Raw genomic sequence first — 17,356 nt, forward strand, 5'->3', positions numbered from 1 at the left:
ATCCTCTGGCCTCTGCCTCCTGAGTACCCAGGATCACAAGCCTCTGCTACCATTCCAGGAAGAGCTAGCATTTTTGAATGGTTATTTTCTTGCAGGTTTATTTAATTCTCATAGCATCTCAGGGGTTCACAAAAGATGAAGGTTGCAGTTTTATATTTGAAGTGGGTAACGCTGCAACGTCCCAGTTAAGGGAGGTGTTCTTGGGGCATGTGTGCATCCTCTGGAAAAGGCCTGGGGTCACCTGCTGGAGGTCCCCAGCCATGCTGTGCAGCCAGTACCTTTTCTGATAAGCATCACAGGGCTGGCCCATCTGCCGCATCTCCCGGATCAAGCTGTCTGTGATTTCCATCTGATCATTGGCCTGTGCAAAATACTCGTCCAGCTCTCTGCTCCGGGCCAGCTGTATCCCATCTCCATACTTCAGTTCCTAGCAGAAGGAATTTGCATGAAGATATATTAGATTGTAAGGAAAAGATTCACATGCATCCATGAAAGCAAACTGTCTACTGTAATGTGACAGGCGGTAAGAGCCCCTAGTCACACTGCTCATTTCTAAGTGAGCTGAGCACAGTGGTACACACCCCTAACCCCACACCTTTGGAGGCTGAGGCAGGAGGATTCAGGAGGTTGAGACTGGCCTGTACTGGGGGAAGGAGGGGAAGCTTTGTCTTATAAAAAAAAAAAACAAAAAAGGCCAGTGCAGTGGCTCAGTGGGTAAAGGTGCCTGCCACACTCACACACACTCACTCACTCACACAAGATACACACACAAATAAATATAATAAAAACAGTTCAAAACATTATATATATGTATATGTGTGTGCGTATTCATATGTGAAATCAGTTCTCTCCTTCCATATTTATGTGCGCTCCAGGAATCAAGCTAAGGTGGCCAGGCGTGCATGGCAAGAGCCTTTACCCACTGAGCTAACTTGCCAACCCTTCAGTGGACTTTGAAGGTAAATTTACAGAGCGTTCATCTTCCCCTCCCTCCCACACGTTAAATCCCATCTTTCATTTTACACCCAATTCCTAGTTACTGTGAATTTGACTGAGCTAAGCTGGTGGGACCACTTACACGGCAGGACCTCTTCCACACCACCGAGCCTTCCCTGTATTTCAGACTACAGTTGTATCAGATGTCACCAACCGAGGAGGGGCGGGGTGACAGGTGCATGAGACCCGTTTGGTAGCCTCTTGTGAGTCTGTCTCTACTTCACACTAAAGTTGTTTGTAAACAGAAAGCCTCGGCTGCTGGAGTCATTCAGCAATTCCTTCTCCACTTTCTACTTGCTGCCCTCCTTCAGCTGCAGCCAAATGAATCTTACTTCTGTACACAAAAATGTTAGCCTATACGATACTGCTTCCCAAGCACCCATTTTCGTCTTTGAACGCTACAGCATTGCACTGTGGATGAGCGTGCCCACAGCCACTACAAACTACACGCAGAGCTTCATGCATGTGTCATCATCACACATGAATGGGCACATTCTTTGAACTGAGCACTATGAGAGTCTACACAGTATCTAAATTAAGAAATTAGAACAGTAAGATAGTCTTCAAAAGAAAAGAAAACAATTTTTCTAGATTAAAATGTTCGCAGTGTGGCAGGTCCTGGATGTAATCCAAGCACGAATGTCAACCCAGGAGAGACTAAATCTCAATTCCTGTGCTGAAAACACATATCACTCATGAAGAAGACAGAAAAGGTGACTACCACCCACCATTCTCTGGCCAGCTTTTAGAAAATTCAGAACCACTGTGAGCGCTACACTGTTTTAAAAAAGACTTGGGGCTGAAGAGATGACTCAGTGGCTAAGAGAACAGATTTCTTTCCCTTCCAGAGGATCCAGGTTGGATTCCCAGTCCCCACATGGCTACTCTCAACCACCTGTAACTCCAGTTCCAGAGGATCTGACATTCCCTTCTGGCCCCAGCAGGCACCAGGCATGTGGAACACAGACAGACATGCAGACAAAACACCCAGACACAGAAAATAAAAGTTAAAACAAATCTTCTAAAAAGTGAGAACTTTAAGAGGTGACTAATCGGTTCATGTGATTAGTGGATGAATAGGTTATCGTCAGAGTGGGGCTGTTATAAAAGCCAACGTGGCTAGGAGTGTTGTGTGCTCTTTCTCTGTTGCCATGTGATGCCTTCTGCCACCTGGGGACTCTGCCAGGAAGAAGGTCATTGCCAGATGCTGCCCTCAGCCTGGGCCAGGACCACAAGCCAAAGCAAACCTCTGTGCATTGCCCAATCTGTGCATTGTTACTGGCAACAGAAAATAGATTGAAGTAATATCCCTGTCTTGTCTGGCCTGAAAAGACCATCTCTAGATACTAATCATGTGAGAGGCCCAACAACAGGGATGTCGAGGGCGTGAGCTCCTCAGAAACCAGTGTGGGCCGGGACCAGACTCTGAGAAGGGAGAAGAGTTTACCGGCTGTGCAATCAGCTCCGCCCGCATCAGACAGTCTGCACAGTTCTGCAGTAGCTCCTGGATCGTGTTCTGGTTCTGGTGCCGGGACATGGTGCCAGTTTGACTGTGGAGACAAAGAAACCAGACAGGAGATGACTTTTATCAAGTTAAAAATAATATCAAACTTTCATAAAAGTTGCAAAACATGGCACAGACGTGGTACTGTGAAACTCCTTACTCACACATTGATGTTTCTCCGTAAATATGTGTGTGTATATCACCTGTGCCTGACTCATTTGACAAGGACAGTGCCCTTTCACATGGAAACATGTCAATATATATTCCCTAGTAATGAAGACAATTAGTTATATAACCACAGTATAATTGTCCAAATCATGGAAATTAAAATGGGTATCATACTATTTTCTAATCTATAGAATTTTGTGTTTGTTTTTTTTTTTGTTTGTTTGTTTGTTTGTTTTTGAGACAAGGTCTCACAGTGTATTCCTGGCTGGCCCGGAACTCACTATGTAGACCAGGCTGGCCTCGAATTCATAGAGTTCTTTGTCTCTGCTCCCAAAGATCTGGGACTAGAGCTGTGTGTCACCAAAATTTCATAGATGAACCCAAAAATGTCCTTCATGACAATTTCTCCTCAGGTCAAAGATCTAATCCAGAACAACTTTCTGACCTATAAAAACACATGACCAGCAATGGCAGCCAGTGATCTCATCTGGTCTGTCCCTCCGAGTCCCTCCCAACAGGCAAGTCCCCGGCACATGTCCTTCTATGGCCAGATGTCAGCAGGGCAAATACAGAGTTGTCACTAAGCAAATCCAGTCACAGGAGGAGACAAGAGCAAAGCTAATCCTACAGAAGTATTTTCCACATTCACACCAAAGGCAAGAACAAAGAAATCACAGTATGAGGGGAAAGATGGAGGATATAAGCATGTTTTGTAGCTTTCAAGATAGCCCTTCAATAGACATTTCTTTCCACCATGCAGCTCATTCTAGGTTCTTAATTTGATGATATGAATCAAGCTGCAGGCCTGCCCACTGCAGCTTGGTTTAAGAGAGATTTAAACTGCAGCTTGGTGTAAGAGAGATTTAAAGCACATCAAATTGTGTTTAAAAATGTGTGAATGGCTGGATGAATATGGTACAAGATGCTGAGCTTCAGGGGTAGAGAGTTAACTTAGCAGTTAAGAGCATTTGCCATTTTCTTTTTGATAATTTTTTTAAATATAAATTTGAAACAAGCTTGTTTTACATGTCAATCCCAGTTCCCAAGCATTTGCCATTCTTTCAGAGGACCTGGGCAGCTCACACGTGAAGTGTCTGTAACTCCAACTCCAGGGGCTTAGACAGCCTCTTTTGGCCCCCAAGAACACCCACTTATGCATGCACAAATACAAACTTCAAACAAATTTTAATTTTAAAAAAATGGACAAACTTCAGAGGAACCTGGTCCTTCAGCTGGACCCAGTTTGTATCAGTTTGTATCAGTTTGATGCCAACCTATCCAACTGAAATCTGTGTCCCTCTATGCCTTGCTTTAAAGATTCGTTTAGTTTTTAATTATGTCTTAGTGTGTGTGGATCTGTACGTGGACCTGTGCACTCGAGTGCAGGAGGCACTCAACCCCCTAGAGCTGCTGTTACAGGTGGTAGGTTGTGAACTGTCCAATGTTGGTGCTGGGAACCGAACTTAAGTCCTCTGCAAGACCAGTTAATACTCTTAATAGCCCGAGTCATCTCCCCGGCCCACCCTGTAGACTTTAAAGGATAATTCCACTGTTAAAAGAAATGGGGTGTTGAGCTAGGAGTTCGGTTCAGTGACACAGCACTTGCCTGGCATGTGTCCTGGGTTACAAGCTTAGCAACGGGAAAAGAACTGAGAGAACAATAGCTATAACATACCCAGATGGAGAGGCCCACATCAATGTGGGAACCTCTCCCACAGTGCCTCACTACAAATTACCACACCACAGAAAAGCATTTTCTTTCTTTTTTTTCTGCCACCTATTTGGGGTTCCTCCCTGCAAGCAAGGCTCCCCAACAAGCCAGCACTAGCTGGATGTGGGTGAGGATCCCAGCTTCCCCTGGGAACCACTCCCAAATGACGACACTGGCTCCCTGAGGCAGGCCTAGACAGCACTCTGCCTGAGCGTCCACCTGTCAAAACCTGGACAGCCTCCCCGACTCCTCCACCGTGAGTACAACCAGTCTCGCTTCCGATCAGCATTACACAGGAAATCTGGCAGGGTTCCCACGAGCCACCGGGACAGAGACAAGACTACATCTGTTGTCCTAACTTGTACAGCATTCCAGCTGCCTTAGAACACTTTCCCAATGTACCTGCCAGAAAGCAGGAGGAAATGTAAGAAACAAAGGGGAAATAGAGACACGCAGGAACCCTGCTGAGAATTCTAGGATAAATAAGAAACCACAAAGGGCTTTTGGGAGGCTGGGGTAAGAAGGTAGCCCGAGTTCAGGAGTTCAAAACCAAGCTGGGCAACAGAGATTCCACATAAAATAAAGGAGGAAGAAAGGAAAGAAGGGAAGGGGGTGGGGGAGAGGAAGGAGAGAGGGAGAAAGGGAGGAATTAATAAAGTCCTATTATAATGACAATTGTATCTTTATTCTTCTCCCCCACCCACCCACCCACGAGCACACCACTTTTACTCTTTTGGTTATTTGAGACAGGGTCTCACTCCATAGCCTGAAAGGCCTGAAACTCACTACGTAGCCAGGGCTGGCCTCATTTTCATAGCAATCCTCCTGCCTCAGCTTACTGGGTACTGGGATTCATAGCCAGAGAGTTTCCTTCGTTGAAAGGTGAGTACCTTTCTTCTGAAACATTTGGAAAGTTCTATTTGGCAAGGTGGCTTGGACGGTGATGCCCACAGAGAATGCCAGTTCTAAGCACATGAATGAGTTATCTCTCTCCACACAACAAAAGTCAGACTTGCTTAACTGATTAACAAGGTGTGCCACAGTAAAAACTACCATAAACTGAGCCATAGACAGACGATTAAGGGCACCTGGGTGTGGCATACATAAGAACTTTGTACCATCTTGGCAACCTTCCCGTCAATCAAAATCAACTTTTGAAATAAAAATGTATTAAATAGGGGGTTTGGCTAGTAGAGGAGGTGCTTAACATGAGTGAGGCCCTGGGTTCAACCCCTAACGCACCACACACACACACACACACACACACACACACACACACACACACACACACCAAATATACAGATGCAGGAAGTGCAAACTCAATTATGAATAAACATATCCAGAGTATCATATATGTTTTAAGTCAATTTATAAGATGAAACTCTTTGGACAACAAATCATAAATTCTGGAGCTTCTGAAACCCCACCATTAGAGAATGCTACATAACATTCACAGATGAGCTGCCTCCAGGAAGAGGGATCCTGGAGCAATTACCCACTGGGTCAGAGCATTGGGGTTGCTCAGCTTTTCCATGCCCTCGTAGTGTGGAAGACACTATTATTGGAGATCTATTGGATCCTACCTAAGACATGACATCCTATCCTCTTACCCTGCCCACAAGTATCTGAATAGTCTTTAAAAAGGTGGGCTCTGGGTGCTGTTAACAATTCAAAAAAAGTCTGAACCCTTTGCTAAAGGAGTTGCATGTGTTCACCAAACGCCCTGGATATACTAACCCTGCGTTTTGCCTCGCAAGGAGGGATACACAGAAATGAAGTTTCTTTAAAACTGAAACAACAAAGAAAACAATTGAATAGTGAAAGTAAGACCCTCTGCCATTGTTATTTGTCTAATTTACTATATCCAGGTTGCTTAGTGCTAAGACTCTCTCTGCAGGATGTCTGGAGCCTTGAAGAGCACTAAAATCTACATGTTGTTGAAGCAGCATCTCACTGCTTAGCACAGGCTAGCCCAGAAGTCACGATGTAACCAGGCTGACTTCAAACTCGCGTTAATCCTGCCTTGGCCTCCTGAGTGCTGGAATTATAGCCACCGAGTTAGGTATGAATCCAGTTTTACTACAATCTTAAAGATCTATTTTCACAGTACTGAAAGGCTATTTTTTCCCCTATTCATACACGCATATGTTGACAACTAATCTATAAATTAGGTACAATAAAAGGAGGAGGGGAGGAGAAGACAGCACTATTATTTATAAATACAACAATACAGTGTAGTAAAGGGCATTTCAAAGTTCAGAATGTTTATTTCTGGATTTACCCAGTTTTTTGTTTGTTTGCTTGTTTGTTTTGTACATTAGTTTTGAGTCAGGATCTTAATGTGTCCCCAAGGCTGTCCTCCTGCTGTCAGGACAATCCTCCTTTTCAGACTTTTGAATGTTGAGATTACAGGGGTGAGCCACTGGGCACCCCACTTATTTATTTATGAGACAAGATCTCACGCTCCCACGTGAACCTCAAACCAGCCCCCTAGCTGAGGGTAACCTCGACTGTCTGACCCTGCCTCTCTCTCCCCAGTGCTGGGATTACAAGCCTGAGCCACCACTCCTGCCTAAGGTCCATTCGGTATTTTTGGACAGTGGTTGACCAATAGGCAACTGAAAGAGCAGAAAGAGAAACCATGGGTAGCAGAGGAGGCTCTATTATCTCATCCTTAAAGAAAGCCTCCTTATCCAGTGTCCAGCTATTAAAAAAGAAAATCACATTGCTAGCAGGGGTGCAGTCAAGAAGCCCTTTGGAAACAGAGCAAAGTAAGAAAGAGAACTGGGTGCACACTGGCTCTGTCCATCTCAAAAGACAGATTCTGGCCAGCTGAGGTCAGCAAATGGAAGGGGGCACCCACCCTGACGTTTCCGCCAGGGAAGATGTTTCATACACAGAACTGGCTGTGCTTAAGCAAGGAGAAGTGCAAGCAGAGAGGATTTTGATCTACTGGGTTGGATACTCTCCTTCCCAGCAGCCCTGAGTGCAGATCCCTGGCCATGAGGGTTGGGGAGCAGCTTCAGGGAACACACTACTATTCCTTTTATTTATTTATGTATTTATGTATGTATTTATTGTATTAGGAATTAAACCCTGGTCGTCAAGCAAGTGAGGCAAGTGTTGGATTGCTGGCTTATATCACCAGTTTGGGTTTAAGCTCACTCTGTAATCCAGTGTGGACCTTGCAATCCTCTTTCTCCACCTCCGAGTGCTAGGATCCAAAGGCTGTGCTGCCACACACAGTTTATGTGGTGCTGAGGATGTACCCAGGGCTCTGTGCATGCCAGGTAACCACTCTGCCAACCAAGCTTCATTCCCAGCCCCAAAATGGAAAGTTTATAAACCACATTCAAAATTGAACTAGCAAGCAACCAGAATCTATGCTTCACTTTAAAATGTGTTTTGCTGTTGTAGACATGGAAGGTGAAGGATATCGGGGGACGGGGGGGGGGGGGGGGGGAGAAAGCTCATGTAGGTTAAACGATAAGACTATTGACTTCTATGCTAAAATTGACAGATATTCTTGGGTAATTAAAGAGGCTCCTTAGAAGATGAACTCTTCTGGCATTGTTTTATCTGCACATTCAGAAAGACAAATGACTCATCCTGCACAGAATCTGCCCGCACAAACATTTTTTTAAAAAATTCATTCTAAAACTTGTTTAAACAAGAAAGGCTCTAAGCTTTTATAAAAGGATGCCTTCATCAGTGGCTAAAAGGAAAAATGCGTCCCGGAGTTAAGTCCAAAAACAGACCACAATCATTCAGCTATGTTTTATCACAGCATGTTCAAATAACATTCTTAAAAAGGAAAAAGATTCAAAAATTAGCTATCTTAAAGCATATGTTGAACATCTGCTTCCTGAATATAATAGAAAAAAAATTGATGACAGCCATGAAACATTACAAGGTAAAGATCTGTTGTTTTACCAAATTACTTCATAATAATTTTTATTGCTCATTAGACATCCATGACACCTTACTATATTTCTTTCTGTGAGTACACAATCTCTTGCCTATTACATCTTTCCTTCCTCTCTCTTTTCACCTCTCTCTCCCTCCGTCCTTTGGGTCATTTAGGGTCTTGCATGTATGCCTGAAATGAGGTTGTATATCTCTTTGTGTTCAGATTCATTGAATAAACCTCCTCCCAAAAAAACCTTTGTTAATGTCTGTTAAAAAATGCAGCTACACAGTGCATTAATCTTCAGGCATAATCAATTCTCCATTTCAAGAATATTAACTAAAACAAAACAAAACAAAAATGTATAATTTTAGCCGATGGATGCTTACCTCAACACCCTAGCCATCAGTGGAGTTGTTGAATGGCCATTCCTCAGAAATGACAGGCCCAAAGACACCTCTTGCCCGGGGCTTACCCACACTCCTCTGCCCACATTTCTGCACCACTTATTTACACACAGGTGTGGCTACCCTACACCTTCATCATCTTGCCCTCCTACATGCACCTAACATAAGGCTTTGCACACTGTGGATGCTCAATGCCTGCTTGTTCAGCTCATCTAAATCTAAAAACAAAGGCAAATACATGACATTAAAACAATCGCCCTGATTTAGACCATCAACCAGGGAGTGTATCTATCCCAGTTGCTGTTCCCATGCAACAGATGAGGGCTGGAGGACCCTTTCCATATAGGTTTAGATGAACATGTCTCCTCTGACCTCGGTCCTGGTATAAGAACGGTGCCTGAGCAGTGGTGGTGGCAGGTGGTGCACACATTTAATCCCAGCCTTTGGGAGCCAGAAGCAGCCCTGAACTACAGAGTGAGTTCCAGGACAGCCAGAGCTACACAAAGAAACCCTGTCTCAAAACCAAACAAACAAAACCCGTGGTGGGGGGCGGTATTCCAATAAAATGTCCCACTTCTTTTGGGGTGGCTCCCCACCGTTTACTATACGTCAGGTGGCTGCTACAGATGAAGGGACAAACCTGCCATACCTGCCACAGCCTACACAGAGATCCCAAAGTTGGCACCAGTGAAGCTCACTCCCAGCTGTCTATGCCTTTAAGGAAGCTGAGGGCCTGAGTGCAGGTGGGAACCCCTACCTCCAGGGGAGGGCGAGGCTTAGGTGTGTAGTTAGGGCTGTAGACTGAACTCCAGGGCTCTGCCCATGCTGGCTGCTCCTGCCATTCTGTTCTGAAATTTCCTTTTTGTGTTTCTGTCTCTGCCCCAAGCTATTATTTTAAGGGCAGTGTGCAGGAAAAAAAAAAAAAAAAAGTAGATGAAGGACCTACGGGAAAACAAGGAAACAGTTGTGGATTTCGTACACAGAAATTCTGCAACGGACTTTATGAATACATACAGCTTTTTATGCTGTAGTGTAGCCATTAAAATCAACTGATATCTTAAAAAAGAAAGAAAAGAAAGAGGGAACAGATTGGGTGTCAAGTATGTAGCATTCAGGAGTCAAAAGCAACTATTTCAGGCAATTAAGTGAGAATGATGTATTTTAGCAGTATAAAAGAATTCCTCAAGGAGTAGGAAAAATCAGAAAAAGATGTCTTCCTTATGTGTGTGTTTTTATTGCTCAGTGGAAATGACACCAAAATATTTGGTTCTTACAAAGTCTATGCCAAAACAGAGATTTCTGCTTTGAAATACTTTCCTATGTGACATTTGTTTTATTGAACCTTAAAAAAAAAAAATCTACATATTGTCCTGTCATCCTTGAAGACATCAGCTCTTTCTTCCTTCCCCCAGATGGCAGATAAAGCCAGAGGTGTGATGTTTGTGTGTCAAAAATCTTGTTTTCAAGCAAAACCTTTGACTGTTTGCTGTTACTTTTCACTAAAGGGTCTGTATTTTGATGGAATGCAGAGCTCTCATCCAAGGTTGCCAAGTAAGTGACCTGCTCCATGCCAAGGTGTCTGTGATGAGGTATAAATTGTGGGTCTGAACTAGCATTTCCTAGGATGTTGCTTCCAGCAATGGCTCAGTGTCTTGGTGTCTTGGGATCTTTGGGGCTGCAGCCTCACCACCCAGAACTACCTCTGACCATTTTTAGTTCTCAAGAGTGGGGGTCACTGGGACCCAGCAGGATAGAGAAGAGCTGGACAGGGAGCAGAGCTCCCAACCCCTCATCCAAACCAAAAGACTTCTAAAATCTTCTAGAAGCTCATCTGGAAAGACTGGTTACCGGAGCCAAGGTGGACTCTCAAAGTCACACCCAGCTTCTCTTTGCTCCAGCTTAAGAAGTCAGTACTGAGACATCAGAACATCAGCAGATCTTCTCTTCCCAAGATATTTCAGTCTCCTGAGCTACAATGAAACTATGCCCATGTTTAGAAAAAAAACAAAACTACTGTTGAAAGCTGTTGCATCCCATTAAATAACAATCACACAGCATCCTAATACAGAATCAACAATTAGTCTGTGTAATACAAGAATCATGTTGGGTGGGGTTTTTCTAAGTGCATGAAACTCCTCCTGAAAGGATTAACAAAATGAAGCAATGCATTAGGAAATAAGTATCTCACCGAATGCAGAAGGAGGATGCAATGAAATTAATGAAGCTGGAAGTTGTATTGGCTAGAAAAAGTTTACAAGTAAGAAGAGATGAATTCTAACGACAGAGGTTTGATCTGTCAGATGGTGTGATAATCTGGATAATAGACTAAACCACTTGTTAGTTATAAGACCTTGGGCAAAGTGTTTTAACTACTTTAACCTCAGTTTCCCATCTGTAAATTGGGAGGTTTGTTGTGAGGTTTGCGATTACATGAGGCTTGCATAATACCTGGCTTATCGCAGGTGTCTAGCAGGTGATGGGAACTATTATTAACCATGGATCTAATGTTTTACAAAATGTACAACTTACCCAGGCTTAATAACAATACCAATGTTGTCTGCTGGATATTGAATTTACCTGAATCTTGTTTTACCATCATTTAAAACAATTTCAGAATAGACATCTTCTGAGTTACCTAGGCTCTGAGCTTTGTGTGTCCTCAGACTCTCAACATCTCACCCCGTGAAGCACTGACTCCACCTGGGCAGTGTCCACTTTTCCACCCTGCACCACCCACACCCGCAGGGGAGCAATGGCCATCTCACCCAGGTTGTACACACACACACACACACACACACACACACACACACACACACACACACACACTATCCTCCACAGAGACAGTCCTCCTGAGGCTCAGTGACCACCACACCTCCCAGCACCCTAAAATGGAGGAGTGTGGTGGCAATGAAAACCTGGCATGGTTTCCATCTCTAGCCAAATCCCTCCTCCAGGCTTTCCCAAAAGTCCTTCCTCCTTTCTCCTTACTGTTATCCACTTTTAAGTGAATGTTTAACAAGGAGCCCACTTTACATACCTCTTGAACTTTGCCCATGCTCTATACACCCATCTATACCTTCTGCATTACTACACTGAGTAAACAACACTGTTTTTTTTTATAAAGTCTCACCAATGCCCCCATGACAAATGTTATTTTACACACCTCCAACTTGTCTGTCTGTGTCCATGTGTGTGTGTGCGCGTGCTAAGTATTACAAGGGATGGAAGCCAAAGCCTTGAGAAAGCTGGGCAGGTACTATAGCACCAGGCTATACCCTCAATCCTACTCTTTCCTAACCTTGTAGTTAGTTGTATGGTCTCAGAGTATGCTCTCCTCTCATATTTTTTGTTTGTTCACATTAACTCTCCATAAGCTTCACACATATTTACAGGAAATGCTCAGAAAATACTTGCTATGTCAATGAAAAAAAATGGAATTTTGCATACATTAACATATAATGACAGACCTGTCCAGTCTAGAAGTCAATGTGGGAAGATCAAGGTGAGGGTAGGTAATCCCTAGTGGCACATTCTAGTCTGTGCTCCATTTCATTCTGAAGTTTGGAGGCTTGCTTCCTGTTAGTTTTGATTTACCTTATTGCTAGTATTATTATTATCATCATCATCATTTTATTTTACTTTGCTGTGCTGAGGATGTAGTATACTAAGCAAGGGTGCCTCACCTAAACCACATTTTCATCCCCCTGCTCTGGTTTTGAAATGATGAGATCTGGGCAAGAATAAGCTTTCACATCACAGCCACATATTTCTGGAGCTTAATGCCTACTGTCTTTAATCCGCCCACAAAAACCTACACTTGGATCGGTGGAAGAGCGGAGTGTGACAGCGGAGTGTGGTTACTTTGGTGGCAACTATGTTTTGGTGATCAGTATTTTATTTTAGCTACAGGAATGACACTCCAGAAATTCTGCTTTAGTTGAAAGAGCATTAATATGATGTCTTATGCAAAGAAAATCCAAAACTACTCAATAACCATTTATTAAGTGGAACACAGGGAGAAGTTGAAGTAGATATAGATCCCATGTAACCTAAAATAAACACGGGACGAGAGGGCATTCCAATGTAAATGTGACCTAAGTGTTCTGAAAATGGACCTGAGTTAGTAATGAACTAGGGACAGAGGAGAGACACTTTAAGGTGATTTCAATGGCAAAAGTAAGATCTGGGTTCTCTGCAAACAGTGACCGATTGCAAACAGTGACCGATTCACATGAGGAAGGGCTACATACATTTATTTTAAAAATCACCAATCTATGTCAACCCATAGAGACAAGTAAGTTTAAATTCAACTAGTAGTTTCTACACTTAGTTTTGTACAGAGAGGAAGAAAAAAAAATACATACATTTTATTTAGAAAAAAAATACTTATTGTTCCTTTAGTAGAGGTTTCCAGCCTCCTAGTTGTGCAAAGTCTGGGCAACAAACAAACAGTTCCCTCCACACAAAACTAAAATGCCACCAGAAAAACAGGTCTGGGTGCATGGACTCCCCACTCAGTCTCCATTAACTGAAAATGCAGAAGTCAGCACTTATGGGTAATTTTCTATTCAGCAGCACTAGGACAGGTCCAACAGGCTTGGGGGAGGGGGCTCTATCACCTGGGTCTCAGAAGAATGACAAACTCTGACTCAAGGTCCACCCCTGACACAGCATGGCCATTGACTATCATCAATCCTTAGGGGAGCAAAAAAAATCCTTTCTCCAAGTGAAGTCGTTTTGCACTTGGGTCTGCTTCCCCTTCCAGAAGATATACCGTTCGACAAGTTTATAAACAGGCTTTTCTTTGTTGGAGAGGGAACACAGAAATAATGTGCAACGAAAAAACATCGTTCCCCAGCCAAATTAAATGTTTTAGAGAAGAATTCTAACTAAGACGTTTATCTTTACACAACTCACATATCAACGGGTAAGTTAAAAATATTACTTCTCTATAAAGCCTTAAGAAGCCAAGGGAGGAAAACAGCATTGATTGATGGCTGTCAGTTTAACATGGCTGTGGGTATAGATCAGCAGGAGAGCACTTGCCTACTGTGTGTAAGGCCTTCGGTTTGATTCCCAGAAATAACAAAAGATAAGAAACCTAGGCTAGTAGAAGCATACTAAACAATATTGGTTCATAAAGTGTTGAAACTACTGAGAAATTCCTGCGCATTCTGTCCCAAACTAGAATTGTGTAATCCATACATTTAATTCTGGGAAGTCGACAGAAGGTAAATTTGAGATTAGACTGGCCAAATTATTTTAAAACCCGGCGTTACCGGACACAATCATTCACGGAAATCCCCGAGGGACGTTCGCCCCGATGCTAGGAAGTAAGTAAATAAATTTAAACAGAAAAACAGGCTGCAACTGGAAGGACGGCCTAGTCTCTAAAACTGCTGGCAAAATAAAACTCCACGGGAGCCTTCAGGCTTCTCCTCCTCCGCCTGCGGCCAGCGCACAGCACAGCGGAAGTTTTAAGGTAGTGGAGGAGCCACCTCTTTCCCAGAGGTGCGACCAGGGAAGGGCTGGGAAGGGGCGGGTCGCAAAAGTCTCACGGCTCACGTGGGCTTACAGCGAGAGAGCAGCTCTGGGACTGTGTGAAAGGATGCTCATTACCTTCTCCCGCCCACTCGTGACTCCCTCGCTGTATTTCCCCGACGGTGCCGTGGGGAGGACCCAGCCCTTTGTGCCCGTGGGTTCCTCTGCGGCTCCTTAGCCTGGGAGCCATGGTGCTATCTCCACGGTCACCCTCTCATCCAGAATTGGAGCCCACTCTATACAGATCAAAGAGATGACTAATGCTTACTACAAAGTCACCCAGAAGCCTTATCCTATGCTGCTGTAGTTTTGCTTTAAAGGAGGCGCTGAGCCTCGGGTGAGATCAGGGTTACAGAGTGGCCAGGGCAGGAGTGAAACAGGCCCGTCCAGGACAAGCTTACACCCCGCGCGCCGAGAGGCCAAGCCTGCAGAGGAGCCCCATTTGTGTGACAGGGGACTCTCAGGCGGGGTAGAGGACGCAACTTCTATGTAAATGCTCTCGGGTAGCCAAGTAACCTAAGCGCCACCGCCACCGTCGCCCTCGGGTGACCATGAGTCGTGAGTCACTCCGAGGCCACCGGACAGCAACAGGGACCCCCTCCTCCACAGCTTTACTTTTCATTAGTTTGCAAGTTGTGTTTTGTGGCCACTGCCCCGCATCGCCTGACCTCCCTCCCACCTGCCAGCTGGAACAAAGGCGATTGAGGCCAGGTCCACAGCGCAGGGCACAGCAGGGGTAGGATGGTGGTGGTGGTGGGGGGAGGACACAACCCTGACGTCTATGCCTCCCCTTCACAGTGGAGGTGGCGCCCTAGGACCACCCTCTAGGGCAGGAGTGAGGTAAGGACAGTGGGACCCGGCCCAGGCTCACACTGAAGCTGTTGCCCGGATCCCCGCACGCACACACCCACGCTCTCTGATCTCAATGGAGAGTTCTGGGCGTCAGGACACCGGGTCCTGCGCTTCCGTGACCTGGGGCATAGCACTTTCCTCGGCCTAGCCCTGGGTTTCCTGGTAGGCCCCGGAGGCGGGCCCCTCCCTGGCTCAAGGTCCTGGACTGAGTGAGCTAGGTGGCTGCGGGCCGGTACCCACCAGTAGCCGTCGGAGTTCTGATCGTTGACCGTGCAGCGCCGGGAATAGTACATCCTGCTGGTGCCGCCGCCCCCGCCGCCACCACCGCCGCCAACGCCGCCGCAGGTCATCTCATAGCGCAGGTCCGGGCCGGACTCCGCGCGGGTCATGCGGCCCAACGTGTTGATCCGCGGGTGAGAGCCACCGTTGCAGCTCATGTCGCCGGTCACTCAGAAAGCGGCTCAGCACCGCGGCATACGCGAGGCGCCGCCTCGGAGCACGCGAGGGGCTCCCGGAGAGGAGCACGGGGCGCGGGGGGCTGGCGAGGGCGCAGCGCTCCAGCAGGGCGGAGACCGGGACGGCGACTGGCTGGGCGCGGGAGCCGGACCGGAGCTGTGGCTCGGAGGGCGGCGAGGGCTTAGAGGAGCTGGGTCGCTGCTGGGTGTTGGTGTTGGTCGAGGCGGCGCGAGTCTCCTCCCCGCTGGCACCAGGCGCCCAGGCCACACCTGGCCGGCTTCTTCCCAGGGCCGGGTGCGGCCGCCTCGCCTCCCCCGCCCCCCGCGTGTCACCGACGCCTGGGGCCGCCCTCCCCAACCTGCGGCTCCGCCCTGCGCCACCTAAGCCTGAGCAGCAGAGAGGGGCGGGGACCTGGCGACCCGACCAGCTCTGGGCGCCAGGACCCCGTGGGACTTGCTCAGGCACTAGATGCCCAGCTCGGCCACAGTGGCCCACCTTTTGGGGAACCCCCTCCCCCCCGTGCCAGAGGCGGAAATAAAGTGGACTGGAAGGGCCACTCGATTGGACGACTCTAGTGAAACATTGACTTTTTGCTTATCCCAGGAAGCCACGCCAGCCTCTATTTAAATTACCCCAGGAGTTCGATCTCTGTTGTGTAAAAACTATTTTTTACAGAGAATCCCGAAAAGGGCTTCCCCAGAAATAATTTGTCATGAGAATAAAGACATTTCTTCCGCTGTTTTCCATCGGATGACAGAACAAAGTAAGTTACAGTTTCTTTATTTTCCCTTCGTTTTCCACAAGAAGCTGTGAGTATTTAAAACACAGAACCCAAGTTTTCAACCCGGTGTTGTGCTGTAATCCTGGCACTCCGGAAGCAGGACTGGGTTCAAGTCTACTATACACAAGGACTTTGCCTCAAACAGAAACACAACTTTCCGTTTCGCTAAAAGAATCATGAGCTCGCTTGTGATAGGCTGCTGAGACCCAACCTGGATCCCTTTCTGGGCCCAAGAACCCCCGAACAGATACTGTCTCAGATGAGTAACACCCAGTCAGAACATTCCACCGATTTGTTCCAAGGCTACTCCCAGTTAGTAGATGTGTGTTAACTACACCATAGTCTCCGTGAAATGGCTTTAAATACAGATTCTGTTCACTGGACAGAAAAGCTGTTTGGGTAACTTGGGAGAATGTTAAATGTTCATTAGCAAATACCACTTAAAGAACTTTATAATTTATATTTCTCATCTTCCTAAATAACACCAGTTAGCTTTCCGAGGTGTACAATATATTTTTCAAATGTTTATGAGCTGGTTAAAGCAACCTAAAAAGTAAATATTAGCTGGACAATGGTGGCATCTGCCTTTAATCCCAGCGCTTGGTAGAAAGAGGCAGACAGATCTCTGTGAGTTCAAAGCCATCCTGGTCTACAAATCAAGTTCCAGGACTGTCAGAGCTCTTACACAGAGAAGCCTTGTCCAGAAAAAAACAAAACAATGAAAAGATAAAACTACAGTGTCATGGGAGAAGGGGAGAGGTGGGTTTCTAAATGTGTGTCATAGCTACTTCTCTGTTGACACTTCAACATTTTGGACAGTTTTTGACAACATTTTTTGTGTTTTTGCTTCATGATTGGCCAGAGCAAACCAACTTAAATTCCAGAAGACAAACACACAGTGAGGTAACAGTTCACCACTGTGAATACTCCCACTAATTTCTACTACCATCTCAATTTCCTCTCAGTTCTAGTAAAGAATTCACCTGGCCAAAGAGTGTAGACAAAACTGCTTTTTCAGAAATAGAATCAGTAT

At 45.6% G+C, this 17,356-nt stretch overlaps 1 protein-coding gene across 2 annotated transcripts in view; it reads right to left on the reverse strand.

The window, feature by feature from the left end:
* The window catches only part of Dsp (desmoplakin), a 45,655-nt gene extending 29,993 nt beyond the window's left edge, over nucleotides 1-15,662 (reverse strand). For both annotated transcript variants that reach the window (XM_051194421.1, XM_051194420.1), the window contains exons 1-3: nucleotides 15,327-15,662; nucleotides 2,444-2,546; nucleotides 279-427 (exon numbers count right to left, since the gene is read on the reverse strand). In XM_051194421.1, coding sequence (XP_051050378.1) covers nucleotides 279-427; nucleotides 2,444-2,546; nucleotides 15,327-15,523 — 449 coding nt within the window. In that variant the 5' untranslated portion in view covers nucleotides 15,524-15,662. The remainder of the gene's footprint in view (nucleotides 1-278; nucleotides 428-2,443; nucleotides 2,547-15,326) is intronic.
* Between the last annotated feature and the right edge of the window lie 1,694 nt (nucleotides 15,663-17,356).

The sequence above is a fragment of the Phodopus roborovskii genome, unplaced genomic scaffold, assembly GCF_943737965.1.
Source record: "Phodopus roborovskii unplaced genomic scaffold, PHOROB, whole genome shotgun sequence".
Taxonomy (NCBI): Eukaryota; Metazoa; Chordata; class Mammalia; order Rodentia; family Cricetidae; genus Phodopus; species Phodopus roborovskii.